This window comes from Arachis ipaensis, chromosome B06 (genome assembly GCF_000816755.2).
Source record: "Arachis ipaensis cultivar K30076 chromosome B06, Araip1.1, whole genome shotgun sequence".
Taxonomy (NCBI): Eukaryota; Viridiplantae; Streptophyta; class Magnoliopsida; order Fabales; family Fabaceae; genus Arachis; species Arachis ipaensis.
In genome coordinates this window covers 115,595,227-115,621,680 of record NC_029790.2, presented here as the reverse complement: position 1 = coordinate 115,621,680, position 26,454 = coordinate 115,595,227, and the positions used below count along the sequence as shown (strand labels likewise).

The following is a 26,454-nucleotide window of genomic DNA, read 5'->3' as shown; positions in this document are numbered from 1 at the left end:
GATTATATTTTTAAATTTCTTTACCGATAGAAAATCCGATCGTCAAAATTGGCGCCGTTGCTAGAGAATTGCGAACGTGTGCCTTATTATTGATTATTGTAAATATTTTATTTTACTTGTTTATTTGCTTTTATTTTTGTTTTTAATTTTTATTTGTTACTATGAATTCTCACCCCGATTACTTTGAGTTTGGTTCCAATGCTGTTAAAAGGAATGGAAGCTATAACAGGAACATGCATCAAGGTCAGAACAATCAGAGATGGACGAAGCCACGAGGATCTGATCAACCCTTTAGGCAGTAACACCTTCCAAGATACCATGGACCACGACCATTCCATAATGCATGCCAAGACAATAGTTATGGTGGACCCTTTCGTGACAACCAACACCCACCAAATTACTATGGTCAAGAGCCATTCCGAGGTGCATACCAAGATGATAGATATGGTGGACCCTCTTGTAATTACCGACAAGCCCCACTATATACCTATGAACCACCTCCTCAACACCACTTTGAACCACCACACTCAAAAGCCCCCTATTACCATTCACCTCCATATGAAGGAGATACTTGAAACTCTAGCAAACAGTACGAAGCATGACTTTGTACTAGAACAAGTGGAGGAAGCTGTAATTATCGAAGAAGAAGAATTGGTTGAAGATTTAGGAGACGTTGAACCCCCCATGAGAATCCAGAATTGAGGAGAATTCCGTCAAGAAATTTGTAATTGATGCTAAGGAGAAGAGTGCACAACCCCCAAAGCAGGTATCTTATGAAGAACTGGACGGAACAACTCAAGAAGTCGGTTTCCTTGATGATGAATTTCACAAGTCAAGTCCTCCTAGTAATGAACTTGCATCCGCAAGTGAATTCTTTGAGATTGAAGAATCTTCCCCAAGTGAATACGAAGATGATGCAGAGGTAGACTTTTCTCAACCTCCAACTTATGACTCGAGTGATGAGGAAGATATCGAAGACCTTGATCAAGACGTGGTTGCAGTTGAAGAAATTTGCAAGGAAGTGGAAGAATTCACAGAAGAATACAAGGGAGTAGAGCTTGCAAAACCACTGGAAACACCTGTCCCGAGGCCATTACCGCCCAATACAAACTTCAAGTGTATAAAATCCTTAGCTTTTATCTTTACTTTTCCACTTGAATACGGTTTACTTGAAACAGATGGCCAGCTTAGAGCTCCTTGCGGCTTTAAGAGCAAAAGGGAAATGGCTCGTACTCAAAGCTGGTATACAAGATTCAATGAGGTTCCACACTTCAATTTGAAGTGCAAGGATTGGTATCAAGTTCGATTGAATGGGTCTCGGAAGACATTTGGTCATCTTGGTGAGGATACAACTTCCAAACCACCCGGCTGGAAAAATATACATCGAGACAAAGGCGGGTGCAAAAGCAAGGTTTGGGATCCTGGAATCTATTCTAGCATTCAACACCCCGAGAGCCTGAGAACCTGTTTGAAACTGCTCAAGGGATTTACATGCCTTGTTTGGGACCCCGGAGGCTGTTGGAATTCCAAACACTGGTGGAGATTTTTAGATGAATTAAAGCACAAGCCACCATAGCAGGAAGCTCATCAAATGTCCAACTTAAGGACTTTAACTAAAAGTGCTAGGTGGGAGACAACCCACCATGGTATGATCGTTCCTTTCCAATTATAATTTTATTTCGTTTTGTTTGTTTTTGAGTTTTATTTTATTATATCTTCATTGAACCTGGAACTATTCATAGCATCTGAATTACCTTTGCATTTGGCATCCTACATATAAAAAAAATCACGCCACACAAGCGCGCAGGCCACGCGTGGGCGTCGATTAGAAATCGGCATAAAGATCCAACGCCCAGAAAGTTGGGCTGGAATCGTGCGGCTGGTGTGCGTTTAGCACAACTTGGCCCATGCATTCTAGTCCCCGACGCAAATGCGTCACTTGCACTACACACACTCCACGCAAAAGCGTGAGCAACGCGTACGCGTCGCATGGATTTTATGGACCCTATTAGAAACAGAGAGTTGCGCCAAAACGATGCTGGAACTGTGCATTTAGCACAATTCTCAGCGACGCGTTCGCATGCTTTACGCGTACGCGTCACTTACATTTTACCTGACTTACGCGATCGCGTCGCTGACGCGTTCGCGTCATTTCCCATTTTGCCCCAACCACGCGTTCGCGTGAACCACACGTCCGCGTGGATTCAAATACCCTAACCCCAACCCACGCAAAACCCTACCCCTTTCGCGTCCCCCAAACCCACCCCCAACCCCCTCTGCACTCTCTCTTCCTTACCCCCCAACCACCATATCACCACCACCACGCCGTTCTTGTTACCTGTTTTATCTATTTCGCAATTCTAAATTTGTTGTGATGATGATGATGTTCATATGTTGTTCTTTCACGTTTGATGTTGCTGTTACACTGTTCTTTAATGATCTTGCTAATTGTTAATCTTTTCAGCACTACTTAATGTCGTATGAACTGGTTTTCTTGCTGTTCATCACCCGGAAACATCCAATTTTAGCCGGAATGCTGCCCAAATTTTTTCAGCAAATTGTTTCACTCAGCTTCCATTCATGAATTGGTTTTGGCAATTTCAAGTTTTGCGCTATTTGGTTTCAAGCTAGCCCAATTCATGGATGACTGGGCTTGCATTCTCACTCTTTCTGGTTCCCGGATTACTAAATTGCTTTATTGATGATTTCTTTTTCCTTTTGTAATTTTATAAATTATCATCCATAAACTACAATTTTTGCTTGAATATGAGTTGATTGTTTTTCAAATTTGTGAATTTATTGTCACCTAGGAAATCCATTATCATGCCACTTACTTTAACTTTCTCTTTACTTACTAACTGCTCTAACTTTCTAACTTTCTCTTTATTTACTAACTGCTTTAACTTTTTAACTTCTCTTTTTACCTAACTCCTTTAACTTTCTAACTCAAGGCATGATTACTGTTTTTTCTAATTAACAAGAATTCCACATATCATATATTTTGGATTGTGATTTTTACTCTCAGACTTTTCACTTGCATACAGTCCAAAATTTTACTTACATTTGACTCATTTCATGCTTTTATTGCTCTTTTGCCTTTATGCTTATATTGATATATCCTATTTGCTTACCTGCTTTCCTGCTTTAGTTCTTAAATTATATCCTAGAATTTCTGCTTTTTAGGATGTCTGATCCCAAAAGTAAGGGAAAAGGCAAAGCAACTACAGGCAAAAGAAAAAGAGGAGAATCCTCTACCTCTATATTAGACATCCTTCATGATAATTCCTGGCATGAAAAGAACTTTACCCCGCAGGAAAAGGCCGATCAGCTCGTTCCTGCCACTGACCCAGAAAAATTTGCAAACAAATACTATGAGTTGAAGTACCCAGTTTTCGCCACTTCCAGGAACCTATACCTGGAAAGAACACTCAAAATTCTAGAAGAACTACAGCAATACACCTCAGATCAGATAAAACAAAGAGGCTGGTTCTTCTTGGAAAGGAATTTGACTGAAGTTAACTCATCCTGGGTCAGAGAATTCTACTGTAACTATTTCAAAACGACCCTGAATGCAGTCCAACTCAGAGGAAAGCAAATTCTGGTTACTGAGGAAGCCATTGAAGAAATCCTCCACCTCCTGCCTAAATCAGATCAACCGGATGGGTACCAAAAGGCTGAAGAGGATATGAGATTCATGAGATTTGACTGGGACGCAGTAAAGCAGAGAATAACCATTGATCATACTGTCCTATGGGTCATGGGCAAGAACACTGTGACCCCAAAAGGAATCAAAATTATCTATTTGAATGATGAGGCTCGGCTTTGGCAGCAGATTCTAAGTAACTACGTGATGCCGAGCACTCATGAGACAGAGGTCCCAGCTGCTATGATTACCCTCATCTGGTGTGTGATGGAGGGAAATGACTTATATCTGCCCCGCTTTATCTGGTATTACATGGCCAGAGTCCATAACAGAGGCACCCTTCATTTTCCATACTTGATCACTCAGCTTGGCCGCCGAGCTGAGGTGTCATGGGAGCTGGCCGATGAGAAGCCAACCGCCGCGGACTGCAAGATTATCCCTCACAGCAAGAAGTTTCAGGCTTTGGACTACAGACTTTCATTCCTCACTGCCTCTGCTGAGGCAGCTACATCTTGTGATGCCCCTTCTGCATCCACTGCCCCACCAGCCACCACTACACCCTCACCTGCTTCAGCGCCCATCTACCACCTTGTGTACCGCCTATTTCAGCAGCTAGACCAGATGGAGCGCCGCAACCAGCGGCGATATGAGAGATTTGAGCGTCGCAACAATCGACGCTATGAGCATTTAAAGTTGATGATCCGATCTGGCCACCATGACATCCCCTCCGAGCCTGACACACCTTCTGAGCCATCCGAGGCAGAAGCGGACGATCATGAGGAGGAGGCTGCACAGAGAGAGGCTGAGCAGGCAGAACCGGAGTAGGCTGCGCCACAGCATGAGGAGCCACATCAGATACAGCCCGCAGACCCAGAGATCCCTCTTCAGGCAGAGCCTCCACTGCAGCAGACACACTCTCCGCCACTCATCCAGACTGCAGAGCCTCAGACCACCATAGAGACACCTACTGCACACCCTTCCGGAGATAACACTTCTTCACACCCAACTTGAGTGAGCATCGTGGACGATGGTATTATTTAAGTGTGGGGAGATCGCCAACTCTGGCGAATCTTTTTGGTGAACCACTTTTCAGACTCTTTTTATCCTATTTTGCTTATTTTTCTGTATTTTTATTTTTATTTTATCTTATTTATCTTTCAGTACTTGCACATTTTTTTCTTTTGCTGTATTTTTACTTTATTTCTATATTTTGCACTTTGGTTTATATACATATCTTAGATATTTAGTTTAGTTTGCACTTTTAGCTTATTAAGTTGTGATATGGAATATATGAATTAATTAGTTTAGTTTACCTTTTTTAGCATATGATAATTTGGATTAATTGAAAATAAAAAGAGTAAACTAAAAACTTTAGTATAATAGAATCACAACAATCCACACACTATATATATATATAGCAATAAATGTGAGTTAGTTAACAACATTTCTTTAAGGAAGAACACTAAGATTTTAAGAGCCACCCTAAGATTCACATTGAGCATAATGGGAACTCTTGATTTCTACTTGCATGACATACATAACTGATATATGGTTTTTGAGCCAAAGAACACACAACCTGTGAGTTTTTGAGCTTAATTGTATGGTTACATTATTTAACCATAAATATTTTATTCTTGTGTGTTCGCCCTTCTTTTTTATTCTGGTGATCTTTACTTTGTTTCAGTCTATATGTCCAATATAGAATGTAGATATATACCAATAATGATTGAAGCTATCATTTAAATTTTCCTCACTAATCCCAAATAAGCTTACCTTTTATATCACCCTTGTTAGCCCCCCTTGAGCCTTTTAATCCCCTTCTGTTCTATAACCACATCACTAGTCTTAAGCAGAAAAACAAATTAAAAATCCCAAGTTGAATCCTTAGTTAGCTTAAGATAGGAGATTGTGTATCCACTAAGTGTGGGAAAACATGGAAACATGGGTTGATAGGAAAAGATTAATTTCTTAAGAATAATAAGAAATTTGTGAGCATGCTCATATAAAACCAAATTAAACTAAAACACCATGTGCATTGATATAGGGTAAAAAACGCATTTAAGCCAAGGAGAGAAGTTTATTACGCATATAAGCCAAACAAGAATCTGGTACAAGAATGAATCAGCCAAAGCACACTTTAATGTAATTCGAAACAACTTTATTCGAATTACATTCCTTAATAATTCGAATCAATACAGCTCGAATTATTCTAAACCATTGCGTACAAGTAATTCGAATCAACTTGGAACGAATTATAAAAGCATAATTCGAATTGTGTCGATTCGAATTAGTAGGAACACGTGAGTAGGAGGAAGTTCGAATCAAATTGATTCGAATTACTCACATTTCGAATCAAATGGTAATTCAAATTACACATTGTACAATAAGATACTAGAAAAAATACTATATAATATAAAAAAATATACTAAAAGAAGTATAAAACAAGATTGTAGTAAATTAATTTTAGTATAAAATTATTAAATATAAATTAATTTTAACTCTTATTAGTAAATTGAATTAAAAATAACATATAAAAATGTACTTGTATTTATTAAATTTTAATAACATATAAAAATTTAATGACTTTTTAAATATTTTTTTAATAATAGGAGTACATTTTTATATACTTTAAATACTTTATATAAAAATGTACTTGTATTTATCATACAAAAATAAAGTGTTGTGCCAATATAATAACATTATAACATTTTAAATCAATTTTTTTCTAGTATTTTAGATTAAAAGCAGCACATGAAAAAGTATTATTGGTATTTTAAAGCTAACTTAATTAAAAAAGATAGAACTGTATTTTTTAGAATTTTATGTACATAATTAGGCTAATTTTTTTAATATTGATGTATATAAAATCCTAATTAACCTAATTATGTACATAAAATCCTAAAAAATACAGTTTTATCTTTTTTAATTAAGTTAGCTTTAAAATACCAATAATACTTTTTCATGTGCTACTTTTAATCTAAAATCCTGGAAAAAAAATGATTTAAAATGTTATAATGTTATTATATTGGCATAACACTTTATTTTTGTATTATAAATACAAGTACATTTTTATATAAAGTATTTAAAGTATATAAAAATGTACTCCTATTATAAAAAAAATATTTAAAAAGTCATTAAATTTTTATATGTTATTAAAAATTAAATAAATACAAGTACATTTTTATATGTTATTTTTAATTCAATGTACTAATAGGAGTTAAAATTAATTTATATTTAATAATTTTATACTAAAATTAATTTACTATAATCTTGTTTTATACTTCTTTTAGTATATTTTTTTTATATTATATAGTATTTTTTCTAGTATCTTATTACACAATGTGTAATTTGAATTACCATTTAATTCGAAATGTGAGTAACTCGAATCAATTTGATTCGAACTTCCTCCTACTCACGTGTTCCTACTAATTCGAATTGAGACAATTCGAATTATGCTTTTATATTTCGTTCCAAGTTGATTCGAATTACTTGTACGTAATAGTTGGAAATAATTCGAGTTGTATTGATTCGAATTATTAAGGAATGTAATTCGAATAAAGTTGTTTCGAATTACATTAAAGTGTGCTTTGGCGGATTCTTGTATCAGATTCTTGTTTGGCTTATATGCGTAATAAACTTCTCTCCTTGGCTTAAATGCGTTTTTTACCCATTGATATATGTTTATTAAAAAAATCCTTAGTTAAATAAATAAATAAGGGGACAAAAATTACCCCAATAATAAGTTTAGTAGAGAAATCAATGCACATGAAAGTAAAAATCAAAATAAAATTGGTACATGAATATGTGACATAAAAAAATTATGGGAAGACTAGGATAGTTTTAAAATTTTATAGAATATGTATATGTTAGGTGAGATCTTAGACTAATCAAGGATTCAATTTATAGCTCACTTGACCTTATATATATATATCCTTACCTTTACCTTGACCCCATTACAACCTTCAAAAAGACCTCATGATGTTTGTATGTATACATTATATATTTGTTGATCGGTTAGATGAAGAACAAAGTTTTAGAAAGCATGAATAGAAAAGAATAGAGTGATTAACCCCAAACACTGAGTGACTAGAGAGTAAACACAAATCCAGTGAGGGTTTAATAGCTCATTCCCATATATCCATATTTAAATTGTTAATTGTCTTGCAAGATTGTGAATTATTAGAACCCAACTCAATTGTGAACATGTTCTAATATGGTTTGGCCTTAATTGTACATATATGATTCCTTGAAAATATGAAGCAAATTAACCACATGTAAGCTTTATATATATATATATAGAGGTGGATAATAATTAGAATTGCATGATTCATGTAGGTAACTTGCATTTAGAATAGATTGCATTGCATAAGATTCCACCATATTACCTTTACTCTTTTCTCTTGTATTTAGCATGAGGACATGCTATTGTTTAAGTGTGGAGAGGTTGATAAACCCCTATTTTACGATTCAACTTGTGCTTAATTGAGTGTTTTTATCAATTCTTCACCCACTTATTCATGTAAATTGCATGATTTTACTATTCATTCCTCATTTTATGATATATGTGAAAACATATTTCCTATACTTTAAAAATATTAAATTTAATTATTCTTTATTACCATTTGATGCCGTGATTTGTGTGTTAAGTATTTTTAGGTTTCATAGGGTAGGAATGACTTAGAGGACAGAAAGGAAACACACAAAAATGGAAGGAAAGCACAAAAATTGAGTTTTGAAGAAAAGAGCAGCGATGCGAACGCGTGGACGACGTGGACGCGTGCCTTGAGCAGAACGCAATTGACGCGGACGCGTGACTGACGCGTACACGTGACAAGGAAAAACTCCAAATGACGCGAACGCATGACCCACGTGCACGCGTGACAGACGCCACGTGAAGAAATTGCAGAAAACGTTCCCAGCGATTTCTGAATCTCTTTTGGCCCAGATTCAAGTCCAGAAACACAGATTAAAGGCTATAAAATGGGGGAATCCAACACACATCATATAAACCAAGAGGCTTACACATAATTTTAGGTTTTAGATGTAGTTTTTAGAGAGAGAGGTTCTCTCCTCTCTTTTAGGATTATGATTTAGGATTTCTTTTACTTTATGGTTATTACTTCAATTACAGGTTCAATATTCCTTTTAGTTTATTTTCTCTTCCACTATTATTTACTCTATTATTTTAATTGATATTTATCTTTTCGCTTCGATTTATGAATTTTTCCATGTTAAGATTTGAATATTCTAATTAATATAAATTAAGGTATTTCAGATTTGATTTTGCTTTATTTTATTTATGAATGCTTTTAATTTAATTTAAGATATTTTCCCCTTTTGGCTTTGTTTAAGTAATTAGTAATACTTGAGTTATCAAACTCAGCTGTTGATTGAAATTGAAATTCTTTGCTGGTTAATTTGTACTCCAATAACTCTAGTCTTCCCATAAGAGTTGACTAGGACTTGAGGATCAAATTAATTAATCCACTTGACTTTTTTTTGTTTAGCAAGGGTTAATTAAAGTGGGAGCAGAATCCAATTATCATCACACCTAATAAGGATAACTAGGATATGACTTCAATTTCTTATACCTTGCCAAGAGATTTTATTGTTATTAATTTATTTTTCTCGTCATTTAAATTACTTATTCCTTATTTGAAAAACCCAAAAATATCCAATTTTCCATAACCAATAATAAATCATACTTCCCTGTAATTTCTTGAGAAGACGACTCGAGGTTTAAATACTTCGGTTATAAATTTTATTGGGTTTTGTTACTTGTAACAACCAAACTTTTGTACGAAAGGATTCTCTGTTGGTTTAGAAATTATACTTACAACGCGATTATATTTGTGAATTTCTTTACCGATAGAAAATCCGATCATCAAGGAGTGACTTCTTTGGAGATAAGATAATTATCTTATCTTATTTTATCTTTGAGTGAAGTCATCTTATCTTCAAGGAAACCACCTTTATCTCTATAGGCTTGGGTTGTCTTTAGATTGGGGTCGTGTTCCTCTGTTTGGGCCCTTATTGGGCTTTCCTGATGATTTGGCCGAGTTCTTAAAGAAGAAGTCGGATATTTCTGACCTGAAGAGGTCAGTTGGTTTGTCGTCGATCATCCCAAATCGAACATCTCGATCCGAACAAGAATGAACAGGTATATAAAGTTTGTTGTTTAACCCTCGTTTATTTTATTTCATCCTAAGAATTTGTGCCTTTCAACATTAAAAAAAAAATGAATTGTCTAGAAATGAACATCCATTATTATTTATCCTGGTTACAGCAATTATCTTTTGAGATAGGACCGTTTAAATGTTTTTTTCTATATGAAACTATTTTTCATTGATGTTCATCAAAATTAATTTTTTTAATCAGAATTGGAACTTTCAATACTTTGAAGGCATCTGATTCAAGTTTTTTTAAATTCTCTCTGCGCTTATTTTATCAAGGCACAACGAAGAAATTGGTTTTCTCCTCCTTCTCATTCTCTCTCTCCCTTCTCAGCTAAGTAATAAAAGCAATTGGTTTTCAAACGTCACATTTCCATGTCGAATAAACCGTACCCTCACCACTCACATCATCACTACAGTGAAAAGAAAACACTAACCCTTCAGCTTTGGCCTTTGGCTTTTGCAGAAGGTAATCAATCTCTCAGACTCTTAACAGTTAACACTCTCTCACCCCACTGTGATTTTACTACATCACCCGCTCTCCTAAACTCTCATCAATTTCCCTCTTTCAAACCCACAACCCGACCTCAATTTGTTCCATATACTCCTGAAAACCCATCTCGACCCACCCAAGAACAGGGTTCAAGAACACGAGATTACTCAACGTGCTTCAACTGTGGCAAGAAAGGTCACTGGTACAGACAATGTCCTCTTGCTCTTCACAGTAACGGTTCCTCTCCGATCCCCGATAAGATATATTGCCGCTGTGGGTACGGATTCTGCTTGGTGAAGACTTCAAAGTCTACTAAGAACTTCGGAAAGATGTTCTATGTTTGCCCAATCAAAGAGGTATGCTTCCAACCCCTTCAAATTTGTTCCTTTTCTTTGTGATTTAACTAAGCTTTGTTGTTTTTGGAGTTTAGGGGAAACAGTGTAAAGGGTTTATTGGATTCTGTAATGAACCACCTAGGGATGAAGAATACTTTGATCCTCCGCCGTATAAGTACCCTGTTTGTGAGTGCGGTGCAGGGGTTTGTGCAAAAGAGAGGGACCCCAATGCTGATAGAAAGTTCCGTTTTATTTGTCCTGTTCAACCGGTATGCATGCATGATCTTCTGTTGCTTCATTTTTGGTTTGGAGTTATTTTTTAATAGCTTTGCCCTTGATTTATGTCATTTGTGATGATGACCTCTTTTTTACTTCTTTTAGAAAACATGAAGACTTAAATGCTGTTTTGTAGTTTGTAATATTCATTTTGGTACTTATAAATGCATGATGTTGACATATTCTAGGCATATACAACACTATTACAGTTTGCAATATTCATTTTGTTCTCGAGAAAAATTTGGAAGTGGGAAGGATAGGGTGGTAGAGGCATGTTATGATCTGTAGTATACAAAAAAGGTAGCTCATATTTTATTTATCTATATCGTTTTCATGATGAGGGATTTGAAAGTGATGCTTGCTCTACTTTTGATCTTGTTGGCTGTATCTTCCTTCTCCTTGTATTGTTTTTCTAACCATCTTAATGAAGTTCTTTTATAAAAAAATCTTGGACATGGATTTCCCTAGAATATTGTTTCTTTGTAACCATAATTTTATTTATTGTAATATCTGATTGATTCAAACAGGGACATGGAAACTGTGGATTCATTGTGACAGAGGATGAACTGCGTGGTAAGCAGCGAATTAGGGGCTTGAGTGGGAGTGGTGAATTACTTGTCGATTATCCAGAAAGCATGACAGCCATGGACATTTCCGAGGCTCCCTCCTTGAACGCCATACCTGAGGTTCCACTGGGTGACGATACATCACCAAAGGCAACGCCTCCAAGACAAGTTGGTTTAAACAAATTTGAGGTTATTGATGATGATCTTGATGCAGAAGATGTGAACTGGGATGACTTTGACAAGGAAGCGGAGTCATTCCGGTCAAGATTTGCAACAGGGCTAACTTGCCGACAAAATCTTTTCGGCAACAACAGTTTCAATGATGCTATTGGTGATAATGCACCACCAACAGGTGAAAGGCACATTCACATTTTTAGGAATAATCTTGCTGCTGCTTTTCTCAGACCAAGGGGATCATTTGATTTGTTTATCTTACTTGATTCTTTACAAACTCCAAATCCTTTAAATCAAAGTCATGGTGATTGTAGAATAGTAATTGGAAAGACTTGAGACTTGCTTTTATGCCTTTCTTTTTCTTCAACAAAATTAAATGTCACCTCAAGCTACAAGTAATCAACACCATTTGTCTTGATCACAAAGATTAACTTTCGCTGTAGTAGATGAGCACCTCTTAAAAATTTTCATTAGGGATGTCGTGTGAACTTCTCGAGTCTTGATCTAATTTAAATGAAGGGTGTTTTTCAATGGGTTGGTTAGGACAGCTGAATTTTTTTACATTCCCCACGGAGCCTGGAATTCAAAAATTCCCCTAAACTCAGCCCTTTATTTGTTGCATGATCCAAAATTCCTGTTATTGTCTAAATTTTATTTGTTGATTGTGTCTCTTCTTTGAAGGCACTTTCACATCCTATGATGAGATCTCTGATTCTGAACACCCAACTGCCGGCGATAGTCCTCCTGAATGCAATCAGTCTACCATCACTAGCCTTAATGAAGATGCACAACTTTCTTCAAGAGGTAGCGATACTACGGTTTTGGGTCAGATTTCCGGAGATGATGTTATGCAAACTGAGGTTCCTGGAGGTGTTAGTGCTATGCTAACAGTGACACAAGGCACCAAACGGAAGCTAATGTCGGAGGCCGAAAGAAGAAAGAAAATGGTGTCATATATGCTTCGTGAGTTTCTCACAGAACTCGAGGACCTGGATATTCATGATCATGACTCTATTAGAGTAGCGGTGGATGGCTGTTTTAAGATATTGCAGGAGCTTGTTCTTTCTGCTGACTATAAGCTCTTTTCTGACCATGTTTGTGACTACATCAATAATGTTTCAGCCATAGCAGAAATCGACAAGTCCATGGAGAATCGCCTCACTCTGGACGAATCCAATCGAATTATCGAAGAGGAGAAAACGAAGCTTGCACAGATCCAGGAAGAAACTGTGGAGACCGAGGCAATGCTCAAAGCATGTAACTGGAAAGGGAAAATGCTTCGCGAAGAAGTCTTGCGTATGAAGGCCGAGCTCCACGAGAAGCAGAACCAACTGAAATCTTGTGAGCTGGAGAGCGCGACGATCGAGTCTCGTCTTGGTGACTTAAAGAGAAGGAGGCTGGAAGCTGACACAAAATTGAAGGGCAGAGCTGAGGAAGCTGAATCCGCAAGGAGACTGAATGAGGAGAGACAACTGAAGCAAATGGCAGCTATGGCAGCTCTGGAGAAGCTCAAGCATCAATTACAAAACTGAATATTCACTGCTATTACTCACTTTTTAATTTCTTATGAAGCGTATGTATTGTGCTCAAGTTATTAAAACTCCTATTACTTAGTTTTTATTTTCTTATCTCCCTCTATGTATATGAAGCGTGTGTATTGTGCTCAAGTTATTAACTCCTATGTCCTATCGATGTAACTGAACTGGTGGTTGTGGGTTTGGTTACTCCCACGTTTAACATGATGTCTATATTATATATTATTATACAGTTTTTAATTATTTTATTTTTCAAACAATTAGTAGGTTTTTGTGCATAAGGTTGCCAGAGTAGAAGCACGCCAACCACGCGTTCTCTTGAACAATAATGACTACTTTTTGGTCATATTTTAAAATTTAAATTTTCAATTATGTTCTTATGAATTTTTCTTCTCTAAATAACTGAATTCAATAATTCATTCATGGTAAGCGGTTTAAATAAAAAAAAAAAAAAGAGATTGCGGTTTGCTATACACTTAACACTAGGAAAAATGGAAAATTGCATAATAAATAGCTTCCAAAAATAAAATCTCACAGCTCACACGTCACAAACACTAATTAAAATAAAATAAAAAAGAAAATTCCAAACTCCAAACTTTTCTGCGTCTCACACTGTTGGATTCACTACGATCACGTTCTTATATTATTTTATTTTATTTGCATTTTTTATGTTATTAAATATTCTTTTAACTATACGCCAGAATCAAAATCCTCTTTTCTGCGATGACGACTGGCACGTTCTTCAACACATCCGGAATCGCCGGAGACGCATCTTACCATCACCGCCGGTAATAATCACTCCCTCCCTCTACGGCGGCGCCACCCTTCCCATCGAATCATAAAGCCCTCAGAGCGGGAAAAAAAAAAAAGAGAAGAAAAGTATTCAAGGCTGTTCAATTCTTTCCACCTCCCGTCGTTTACGCAATCATCGTTCCCAGTCGTCGTTTTCCGCGTTTCGTTGAATTCCCCAATTCCCACCCCGCTCCTTTTTTAAGGGGGGAAAAAAACCGATTTCCCCAATTCGCAGAAAGCGGAAGAATATGCTGCTCCCCAACCCGTGTTCCTCTTTTATTCGATCCCTAACGCTACTATTTTAATCATCGCCAATTCAATAATGGCCAAGTTGCTCCTTTAACACACTACACTACACTCACATTGGGGGAATCGAATTCCGTTAGCGTAACTAACAATTTTTTGTCTTCCAATTTTCTGGTTATGGTAACTTCTCTTGCATCGATGGGGTTGAAGCCGAAGAAGAAGAGCGAGGGCGAGGGGGCAGCAGCAGCAGCACCACCACCGCCGCGAGCGTCGAAGCGGAGCAGTAGCAACCCTCCAGTGACGATGGATCACGTGCTGCTGGCGTCACAGGAAACAAAGGAGGCACGTGAGAGTCGTATTTGCGAGATGTTCGGGTTCTTCGACAAGGAGAATTGCGGTTACCTGGAATACGCACACATCGAGGCAGGGCTTTCGGCGCTTCAGATTCCTTCGGAGTACAAGTACGCCAGGGACCTTCTGAACGCTTGTGACAAGAACAAGGATGGGAGGGTGGACTACGATGAGTTCAAGAAGTACATGGATGAGAAGGAACTTGAGCTCTACCGCATTTTTCAGGCAATCGATGTCGAGCACAATGGATCCATTCTCCCTGAGGAGCTCTGGGAGGCACTTGTTAGAGCAGGCATGTAATTCTTCTCTTTTGCTTCGTATTTTTGTATCCTTTCTCATATATATGATCTTACTTGGATTTAACATTGATGTTAACTTCAACAATATTTGAAGTGTTTACACTTTAGATTATATTGACGGTAACATTCTCTTAGCTTAAATGCTAGTGCATATATAATTATTAAAAACTACGTTTACAGCCACTAAATCAGCCATTTGTACTCCATGAAATACAAAATACACACTGAAAATGAGTTAAACAACACATGTATTTATATACAAATACCGTAGTTGATTTGGTGATTTTTTTTTTTTGTGAAGATAGTATATTTGAATTACTAATTATTGAATAGGGATATTGGTGAGCAAAAAGATATTAAAATATTCTTTGTAGAACGATTATTCAATATAAATTAATGAATAGGGATAAAGGGGGGAAAAAGATATTAAGACATTCTTAAACTACTCAAGTGACTTAGATTTAGACAAAATTTGAATATGAAGTGACTTATATTGTTGGACGGAGGGAGTAGTTATGAACTTACAATTGGTTTTATAGGCTGGATTGAAAGAGAGTCTGAGACTGGGAGACAGAGAAATGTTAAATGTACAAGGCTAAGTTATGTCCTAGTATCATGTTTAGTTTAAGATAAATATGGAGATTGAGGGGTAGATTTAGAATTTGAAAAGTTAAATGAGAGTATTTTGAAAAGAAATATTATTAAAGTTTCAGTCTTCGTCCTAGAAATTCAAGTATCCTGTTGGCGGTACTAACCGTACTATGAAATTTTAGTTCCAGGGTTACTTACCAAACACAATACTAACCCAAACACAATACTCAATCCCAATCCCCAGTTTCAGTCCTAGTCTCGAAAAACAAACGCAGCCTAAGTGTTAGATGTACAGTGTACTAAATTTTACCAAGCATGGAACTTTTCATCCATTCATGTATAGCAACACCAATAAGACTGTCTGAATCTGGTTAAAACTGCGTCACAGTTTTATGTTATAGAAAGTAAGGTATGGTTTGTTCATAGTGTATCTGCTGACATTCTTTTAAACTCATTCTCATCTTATAAGGAAATTTTTTTTTGAGCATCCAAACTACCATTCTCTGTTCATTTTGAGTTAACTCCATGTGAACAGCTTAGATGTTCATATAATATCACTCTAATGAAAAAATCTGGAAGAACACGAGAGGAATATGGTCTGTTTTATGGTTAACAAGGATTTCTTGTTTTTTAGTGTTTATGTGTTATTTTGAGTTGCAAATTGATGTCCAATTACTTAGTTGTGTTGAGTGCTTCACTTTTACTGGTTTTGATTATTCCAGGATGAATAGATTGAGAAAGAATTATGCACAACATCTAGGGCAGTAAAATTTAAGTTCACTGGTTAAAATAGTTAATAAAGTTGATACTGGTGTTTGTGTTTCCTGAAGTTCAGTAACCAGGCCCTCGTGAGGCTGCATTGATTGTTTTGTTAACACCACCTAATGATGGTTTTTGGTGCCAAGAGCACAAACAGCTCCTTTTGACTAAGTGGTTTACCTGTTTCTTGGTTCTATTATATTAAACCAGCCCGTGACTAATTACAGTAACATACTCTGATGTCAAAATATCAAAGTACCACCTCTGCATGTCATTTGATTGACACATTACAGAGTGTTAGCAATTTTATTTTTACCTGCCTTCAGTGTTTGATTGGCAAATTGCACCCTATAAGCTGTTTGATTTCTATCTTTATTGCAAATGTTGAAGCTGGCTAGCAGGTCTCTAGTTTATTTGGTTTAGTCTTGTTTATGTGTTTTAGTATTTCTTGATTTAGTGATTTTTTGTTGACTGTTTCATTCTATAAGCCACACTAGTCTCTCTATTGTAGGGATCCAGATTGATGATAAGGAGCTCGCTCGTTTTGTTGAGCGTGTAGATAAGGATAACAATGGGGTTATAACATTTGAAGAATGGCGGGATTTTCTGCTGCTTTACCCTCATGAAGCAACTATGGAGAACATTTACCATTATTTGGAGAGGATATGCATGGTTGATATTGGGGAACAAACTGTTATACCTGCAGGCATTAGTAAGCACATTCATGCAAGTAGGTATTTGATTGCAGGAGGAGTAGCTGGTGCTGCATCACGCACAGCAACAGCCCCCCTTGATCGCCTAAAGGTTGTATTGCAAGTCCAGACAACACGAGCCCGTATAATGCCAGCTGTAAAAGATATATGGAAAGAAGGTGGTTTCTTAGGATTTTTTCGAGGCAATGGCTTAAACGTTCTTAAGGTTGCCCCTGAGAGTGCCATTAGATTTTATACCTATGAGATGCTGAAGACTGCCATTGTAAATGCTAGAGGAGAAGAGGTAAAGTCAGATGTTGGAACTATGGGCCGGCTGCTAGCTGGTGGTATAGCAGGCGCTGTTGCTCAAACTGCAATATATCCCATGGATCTTGTTAAAACACGACTACAAACCCATGCTTGTGAAGGTGGAAAGATTCCTAGTCTTGGAACTCTGTCCAGAGATATATGGGTTCAAGAAGGACCACGTGCATTTTATAGGGGACTGGTTCCTTCACTTCTGGGGATTATCCCGTACGCTGGTATAGATCTTGCTGCATATGAGACCTTGAAGGATATGTCCAAGAAGTATATTCTTCATGAAGGAGGTAGAGAAATTAATTAACTAGTTCATTTGTTATGCCCTATTCCTGATGTGCCCTCCAGTTGTTTATTGAAAATCTGCTATTTTCTGCAGAACCTGGTCCTCTTGTGCAATTGGGATGTGGTACTATATCAGGAGCCCTTGGAGCGTCATGTGTTTACCCGTTGCAGGTCATCAGAACAAGGTGATCTTTCGCTGTAAACCGTCTTAAATTGTTACTTGAATATTTAATAATTAAATTAAATCACCTTGGCTCTGTATGGAAATTATATACTGACATAGCTGTTAATTTCAGAATGCAGGCTCAAAGTACTTATAGTGGAATGGGTGATGTATTCAGGAAAACCATGAAACATGAAGGGTTTAGGGGATTCTACAAAGGAATATTCCCTAACCTACTCAAAGTGGTGCCATCGGCAAGTATCACTTACTTGGTCTATGAGTCTATGAAAAAGGGTTTGGATTTGGAGTGAAGAACTCTACTCGTGCATCTGCTTCATTTGAAGATATTACTATTATTGACATGGCTGACTTTTGCAAGTGTTGGAATTGTTTTGCAATGAAGACAATGATAATGATGACAAGAATAAAGTACACAATTGATTATTAGGACAATTGTCTAAATTCATTCATATAATAGCATTGTTTTCTTCAAAATTCTTGGGAGGACGAAATTGGTTTGTCCTGCATGGTGCTTCATGAAAATAATGTGAAGCTACATATCCATTAGCACATTTTGTTGTATGATAGAGAGAGGCATACGGATCAGAGGATTCGATTTTGTAATTGTAATTTGTAATATTTAGTGGCTCATATTGATATTTTACTCTTATAATTGATTTTATTTTTATTTTTACTTTTCGCCCTTATCAGGCTAGACAGCTTATATTATACCTTTTGGATATGATCTTTGTTTGAACCTTGCGCACCCAGAATGCTTGCGCAACGAACTGTTTTTTTTTGCTCTCTGCACCTTCTATGAGTCTTGTCCTTTTGTACTCCCCTTCATATACATAGTTACACTTGACATTGTTTAGGCCAAAAAACTGTTTTATAATTATTGAATCTGTTTAAGCCGAAGAATTGTTTTATAATGCTCTAAGCAAAATTGAATTATATATTAGTTACAATTTTCTTCACGAAATAATTAATTAAAAGGACTATTAAGTGTGTTTGTGTATATATATATTGTATGATATAGAAAGGTATACGAACCTGATGATTCGATTTTGTAATTGTACCTTGTAATATTTAGTGGCTCATATTGATATCTGACTCTTATAATTGATTTTATTTGTATTTTATTCTTATTTCTTGCACTTATATAGTTAGGCTGTTTAAATTATATTCTCTCCATGTGATCCTTCTTTAAACCTTGGGTTGATGCAAGACGCAGTAGGCTTGCCTTTTTGTTCCTTGCACTTCCATGAATCTTGCCCTTTTGTACGTTGCTTTCATACTTACATAATGATGGAAAGTGATTAGGTCGAATAAGCAAAGTTGAATTATTAATTATAATTTTCTTAATGAGGTAACTAACTAAAGGGATCGCGCAAAGTGTGTGTCTATATATAAGAGAGAGAGAGAAGGGTAAAAGTAGTATTGTAACAATATTGTAACAACAATGGCCTAATTTGTAGTCTTCTTTTTTTCACAAGTTTTTTTTAGGGGGTTGTCTAAACAAACAAGAAAACAAAGCAAATTAGCAAAACTGTATCGGAGTAAATAATTTGTTGAAGATCTTCGCTTGGAGAATTTTAAATAATGTGTTTCTGATTGTCCAAAATCTCATAACGCGCCAACCAATCCGCAACTTTATTCGTCTCGCAATCAACCCACTCAAAATAAACAACCCATTGTCTGGCCAGAAGTTCCTTAATCTTTGCAACTAGATCAAAAATTTCAGATATGCCACCATAAGCACTATCATTCAGAAGATACAAGATATCCAAGCAGTCAGTTTCACACACAATATCTTTGATGCCACAGTCCCAAACTAAAACAAATGCCACAGTCCCAAACTAAAACAAAACATCTCCACAGCGAATAACTCATCTAAAAATAGACCAGAGAAAAATGTTATCCGAACAATCCATAACCTAGCCACCATTAAAGTCTCTAATTATACAACTAAAATCAGCCATATTCAAATAAAAAAACGGGCTAACATCACAGTAAATTTTAAAACCATTACCTAATGAGGGCTCCCGATTCATTCAATGATTAAAACATTGAAACAGAGAAGGCTTCTTAGCCGCAAACCTATAATGTTAGCCATGATCTTAGCATTCGTAACCACCTTATAATCTACTCTCAGCATTAAAAATGTCATTGCACCTATTTTTCTACACCCGCCACAGTCTCGCACCAAATATTGCTTCATTGTCAGGCAAGACCTTCGAAGCCAAGACTCAAGAGACCTTCCACCAATCGAATCAACTAAAGAATGATCCAACATCCACTAAATAGATATAGATTTCGCATAGTCCCTCAAATAATGTTCCGGGTAAAACACTATAATAAGTTAAGGAGAACGAAATTTTACACAAATAAGTCAAATAGAAAACTGGTTCATGAATATATCAATGCACATTATTATATAGTTTGAATCAGTATGTTTCGAACTAGAATTACATGTAATTCGAATGAATGTGATTCGAATTACTCACATAGGCAGACACACTATAATTCGAATCAACCTGATTCGAATTACACCCACAGTAATTCGAATGACACTCACACACGTTACTCATAGTAATTCGAATTGGCCAGATTCGAATTACTCATTATTTAATTCTGCAAATTCTTTTATTATTAATTTTTTAATCAATTATTAATTTTTTAATAAAAGAATGAGCAGAATTAAATCATGAGTAATTCGAATCTGGCCAATTCAAATTACTATGTGCAGCGTGTGTGAGTGTAATTCGAATCAACCTGATTCGAATTACCGTGGATGTAATTTGAATCAGGTTGATTGGAATTATAGTGTGTCTGCGTGTGTGAGTAATTCGAATCACATTGATTCAGATTACATGTAATTCTAGTTCAAAACATACTGATTCAAACTATATAGTATTATGCATTGCTGGATTCATGAATTAGTTTTCTATTTGGCTGATTTGTGTAAAATTTCGTTCTCCTTGACTTATTATAGTGTTTTGCCCTAATGTTCCATAATTTATGGAGTCTTATTGAATCTTTGATAGATGTCTGAGTTTACAGCTGACGCTTGAAACGGAGAACCTCAGTAGGGAGAGCATTATGTAACTTGAGCCAGATAATGAATTTTATCTTCTCAGGAAGATTAAGTTGTCATAGCTACCGCCAATTAGAACAATCACTCCAATTGAATTCCCTCCTTGCAAGCCATCTATAACCCTCTCTAGCACTACTTTTTTGTTGCTATTGGCCACCATCTTCACCCAACGTCCTCCCCTGTCTGAAAAAGAAAACTAAGGTTGCTAATAATATGCTTAGCCTTTGTAGAGAGCGGAGTAGCTAGCTTATCCCAATCCCAAGATCCACAAATCCCCAACTGTAATTCAGTCTTAGATATACACATATGAAGTAAGATCACACAGTTTTTTCAAGAGGATTCCATTCATCATACCATAATGATTGCTGAAAATTTCCAACACACTACTTAAAACCTCATTGAGAAAATTATAAGCTTTGATAATGTGTTTTTAGATAACTGAAGAATTAGAGGAACCGTTACTACCAATAAAAAAGAAATTCTGAAGATATTTATGAGTGAGAACCTGTACCCATAACTTGTCTTTATTATCAAGGCAAATCCAAACCAGTTTTTCAAAGAGAGCTATATTAGCACATTGAAACTCTTTTATCCCAAGACCACCCGACCTCTTAGGAGAAGTAACTATATCCCAGTTGACCAGAGACAACCTTTTTCCATTAGCAGAACCTTTCCATAAAAATTTTCTCGTTAAGGAATTAATCTTATCACAAGCATACTTCGAAAGAAGATCAATTTGCATATTATAAACCGAAATAGAAGTCATTACTGATTTCACCAAGAATAAACGATCAGCTTTATTAAGCAAACACCCTTTCTAACTAGTAAGCTTACTTTGAATTTTTCTAATAACCTCCTGAGCCGTCCTCCTAGAGGCCCGATCATGCCTAATATTAACCCCGGATACTTGCCTAAGTCTTGACAAAAGCGAATGTTAGAAACACCAGAGAGAACCGTCTTTCTTCTTGCTGAGATATTCTTTGAATATTGAGCCTTGGATTTATTAACATTTATTTTCATGCCCGACGCCTTAGAGAACATGTTTAGGGTCCTCATAACTTCCACTACCCAAGACTTTGTAGCTTTGTAGAGAAAATAAAAGATCATTTGCAAAACATCAAGTGGAAAATTTTAGGCCATTACTTTGAAACTAAGACCGAAATCCAAGAGCCTTGGGAGACTCTATGAGAAATCAAACAAGCCAGATTCTCCATGCAAAGTACAAAGAGATAGGGAGACATGGGGTCCCCTTGCCTCAACCCCTTTCTTAGGATTAAAATTTTGCAACTTATTTCCATTCTACAAAATCGCTAAAGAAGATGAAGTCACACAATTCAAGATAATGTTGATAGTGATTCTCGAAAATCCAAATCTACAAAGAAAAGCTTTAAGAAACCTCCAATCCACCCTGTCATATACTTTTTCTAAATCAATCTTGAAGGCCATGGTTCCCTTCTTAGACTTGGTGTTCCTTATGAAGTGCATAACCTCTTGCGCAATGATAACATTTTCTGTGATTTCTCTCCCGGAATGAAACCGCCTTGAAGAGGCCTAATGATCTCCGTAAAAAAGGGTCTAAACCTATTCACCAGTACCTTACTGATAATTTTATAAATGACATTGCAGAGAATGATGGGCCAGAACTCTTTTAAAGAAGAGAAACTTCTACTTTGAGAATGAGCACAATAAGAGTATCAAAGATGGATGCATTAAGCAACTCTCCCTCAAAAGCGCTCTTGACTAACCCCCTAAACATCAAGATAAATAGAGTCCTAGAACTCCTTATAAAAAGAGCTTGAAATTCGTCCAAACCAGGAGCTTTGAAAGAGTTTATACCTAGCACAACCCTTCTCATTTCTTCTAAAGTCATTGTCTCCACAAGTCTACGACAGACCTCTCTACTAAGTGAATGGTTAGGAAAATCCCCTATAGCATCAAGGTCAATCTCTTCCCTAGTTGAAAAAAAGCTTTTGAAAGAAAGAGTTTGCTTTTGCTTCAAGCACATTTGTCTTAGTTTTCCAAGTCCCATCATCTAAAAATAGCCCATAAATCTTATCTCTTTTCCTCCTTACAACCGTTTGGAGATGAAAAAACTGTGTTCTTGTCTCCACACTTCACCAACCGCTCCCTAGATTTTTAGTACCACATCAGTTCCTCTTGAAGAAGGATAATATTCAATTTCTTATGAAGATCTTGCTCTTTAGCTCTCAACATTGAATCTTCGGTCTTCTCTAAAGAAATCTGAATCGCATTAAGCTATATCTCTAACTCCCGCTTTTTAACAAAAATATTTCAAAAAATCTCTTTATTAAACTTAAGTGCCTCTTTCTGAACTTCTATTAATCTATTAGCAACTTCAGGTGCAATATTGTTCCAAGAAGTGTGTACAACATTTTTAAAAAGAGACGAGTTAACCAAGTCACTTGAAATCTAAAAGGACACTACCCCTTTCTACTCACTTCATTCTTCTTACTTCTAATTAACATTGGACAGTAATCTGAATGCATACGCCCCAAGGCCTCATTATACGCTTTCGAAAACTGCAGCTGCCACTCCATATTAATAGCCGCTTTATCTAGCTTCTTAGCCACCTGTACTCCTCCTCTTATCTTTCTGAACCAGGTAAAAGGCCTCTCAATAGTTCCCATGCCAAATAAGTTACAGCTATTCAGAACTTCAGCAAACCCTTCTGATCTTACACGTTTAGAAATTTCACCTCTAACCTCTCCATGCAGCAAGATTTCATTAAATCACTTAAAACTATCCAAGGCCCCTGAAATATCTTAAAATCCCTGTACAAATCTCTCCATAACTCCATGCGCTGATGAATATGAGGATTGGCATAAATCGCACTACAAAAACTAAAAACATTATCCCTGTGAACTTCAAAAATGATACACTAATAAATCACATCCACCACATTAACAGTAATAGAATAATCTAAACAAAAGATTCAAATACCCCCACTATAACCTCTGGTTTCAACCAAACCAACCTTCTTATATCCTAACTTACTCCAGAACAGATTCATTCTTTCAAAAAGAACATGAGTTTCAAGAAGAATGAAAAAAGTTGGATGGAATTTACGCACTAAATTTCTACACCCAGAACATTTTGTTTTTAGTCCCTCTTATATTCCAACATAAATAACTAATATCTAAATTATCCATAAACAAACAGATAAAATAGAACAATTCAATTAGGTATCCTTTAAAAGTTGTACAATATTCAGCTTTTTATTACAATAATTTTAAAAAAATAAAACAAACACATCTAAAAATTATAAATAGATTTAGTGTCTTTTTAAAATTAAATACACATTCAAAATACAAACTAAATAAAACTAAAATTTAAAATTTCAATTTCAATTTTAAATTTTTGTTTCAGATTTAATATATTTAATTATTAAAATAATATAATTTAAATACACATCCAAAAATCAAATTAGTTAGAAATCAAAATTTCGAATTTAAAATTCTAAAATAAATCTTAAACCATCTTAAATCACTAGTAAAATCTTTGCTCTGTAAAGATCCAGAGCTGCAACACCTCCCCCTCCTCATCTATGACCGCTTTCGTCTTCTCCCGCGTTGCGCACTCCTCTGTGACAATCTCCTCCTTCGGCGACGCGCTCCTCCCCACGACGCGCACTTCCCCTGTGCACACCCCCACGCCTCCTCTATCCATGGGCTCCTCTCCGTCCCTGGTCTCCTCCCTCGCGCCACGCACAACCGCCCCCTTCTCCCGCGCCTCCCCCTATCTCCTCCTCCACGTCGCACTCCTTCTGTCTCTGGTATTTCTGCTTGCAAAATTTTAAAAAAATTTGGTTGAGCTCATTCATGAAGATATGTTACCCCTTTTTTTTCGCTTAATAAAAAGTTCTATTTTTTTAAATTTATGTATAATATTGAAAGTGTCTGTGTTTTTTTCTTTTTTTCTAAATGTATTTGTGATTATAATTTTTTCTTGCACTCATATGTTTGATTTGGGAGTTGTAATGTTTACCTAATACTTAATTTTGGATGTGTTTATGTTGTTCATTATGTTTTTATGTACATATATAAGTTTTTTTACATGAGTTTTGGATGTGTTGATAAAATATTTAGAGTGCATTCTTATAATTTTGGATGTGTATTTGAGTAATTTTTTCTGTGTTCAATATGTAATTTAGAACTACAATGACATTAATTTAGATGTGTTAATACATAATTGTAAATGTGTTTATGTTGTTTATTTAATTTTAGATGTGTTTTTGACATAGTTTTGAATGTTTTGAATAAAAAAAAAATTGAAGTGAGTTTAATTGATTTTGAAAACTTCACTAATTTTATAAAAAATTAGTACACAAAAAGTTGTTACGAATTTTATGGTTTAGTTTGCAAAAAATTAATGCATTGTAAGTGGTTACAAATTGTATGGTGATAAGTATTCAAAATAAAAATGGTTCTTTAAAAATAGAAAATATGATTAATTAAAAAATTAAAATAATAAAATATTATTGGCAATAGTTTTTTTGACAAGGGAAGACTGCTGCTGGAGAACCTCTCGCTTAAAAAAAGATGCCGCTACTAGTGTTGGACCCCGACCATAGCCCGCCGCTGCTTTTGGAGTCTCCAGAACAAACGTTGTTAGTGACAGAACTGCTTGTATTAGAACCCTCTCATGATGCTGGAACTCACAGAAGATGCTGCCGTGCCATTGGAACTCTCTCCTGCTTGTATTAGAACTCGCTCTGAGTCAGGAATGCTGGTGCGAGGGAGTTGCTGTTGCTGTTGTCGGTGCTCTGAGTCGCTGCAAGAGAGAGAGAGAGGGGGATTGCGAGAGAGAGAGGTGGAATGCGAGAGATTGAGAGACGACAGTGAAGAGGGAGGGAGGGCCACTGCAGGTGCTTTGAGCCGGAGCCTCTGCATTTTTTGTGCACTACTGCGAGAGAGAGGGAATGCGAGAGAGGGGGAATGCGAGAGAGTGAGAGATGAGAGTGAAGACTGAAGAGGGAGCGAGGCAATTTTTTTGAATCCTTAATCTCTATCATTTTTGTATTTGAAAAATCATAGAGGATCATCAGTATTTATTATTTTTGTCTGTCAATTAGTCATCAATCAATGTTTAAAAGTATAGAATAAAGAAATAGACTAAAAGAACTCTACTAAAAAAATTGAGTTAATAGTTTAGTGATGACCAAAAATAATAAATTCTGATGACTTCATAGCATTTCTCTTACCCAATTCGATTCTTGTCCATTTTCACGAAGGACAAAGTAATCCCTGTCCAAAAAAATGGACACTTTGACCCTCAACCTTTTTATTTTGGGACAATATGATCCCTCTATGAAAAGAATTATTTAAATAATAATTAAAATTAGTTTTGTGGGAGTTTTATTTGTATTTTGTGGGGATTTTAAACCTCCATAAACTATTAATAAGTTTGTTTTTTGAAAAATTCCTTCACCAATAATGGTTAAGTGAAGAAAAACTATCAATAAAAATGATGCCGCAAAAAAAAGTAATTGTAGTACAAATACCTTTTAAAAGAAAAAAATAACATCGAATAAAAAATGAAAAAAGAGAACTTTAATGTTGATAATATTAGTATTGGTGATGATGACAGTAGAGAAGAAAATGCTGATGATAAAGCAATAAAAATAATAGAAGTAGGAGCAATAATAA

At 36.0% G+C, this 26,454-nt stretch overlaps 2 protein-coding genes across 5 annotated transcripts; both read left to right on the top strand.

Moving 5' to 3' along the window:
• On the top strand, nt 10,059-13,420 carry LOC107647323. Of its 3 annotated transcripts, XM_021104840.1 has the most exons (5): nt 10,073-10,665; nt 10,740-10,913; nt 11,448-11,838; nt 12,342-12,623; nt 12,783-13,420. In XM_021104840.1, exons 1-5 carry the CDS (start codon nt 10,192-10,194, stop codon nt 13,190-13,192), a joined length of 1,731 nt encoding a protein of 576 aa, XP_020960499.1. In that variant the 5' UTR covers nt 10,073-10,191; the 3' UTR covers nt 13,193-13,420. The 3 variants fall into 3 exon arrangements, with proteins under 3 accessions (XP_020960500.1, XP_020960499.1, XP_020960498.1); XM_021104839.1 differs by having other exon boundaries at nt 10,077-10,665; nt 12,342-13,420; XM_021104841.1 differs by lacking the exon at nt 10,740-10,913 and having other exon boundaries at nt 10,059-10,665; nt 12,342-13,420.
• On the top strand, nt 13,798-18,415 carry LOC107604892 (calcium-binding mitochondrial carrier protein SCaMC-1). 2 transcript variants are annotated; one of them, XM_016306606.2, is made up of 4 exons: nt 13,798-14,876; nt 16,745-17,533; nt 17,623-17,713; nt 17,832-18,415. In XM_016306606.2, exons 1-4 carry the CDS (start codon nt 14,411-14,413, stop codon nt 17,878-17,880), a joined length of 1,395 nt encoding a protein of 464 aa, XP_016162092.1. In that variant the 5' UTR covers nt 13,798-14,410; the 3' UTR covers nt 17,881-18,415. The 2 variants fall into 2 exon arrangements, with proteins under 2 accessions (XP_016162092.1, XP_016162091.1); XM_016306605.2 differs by having other exon boundaries at nt 13,806-14,876; nt 17,825-18,415.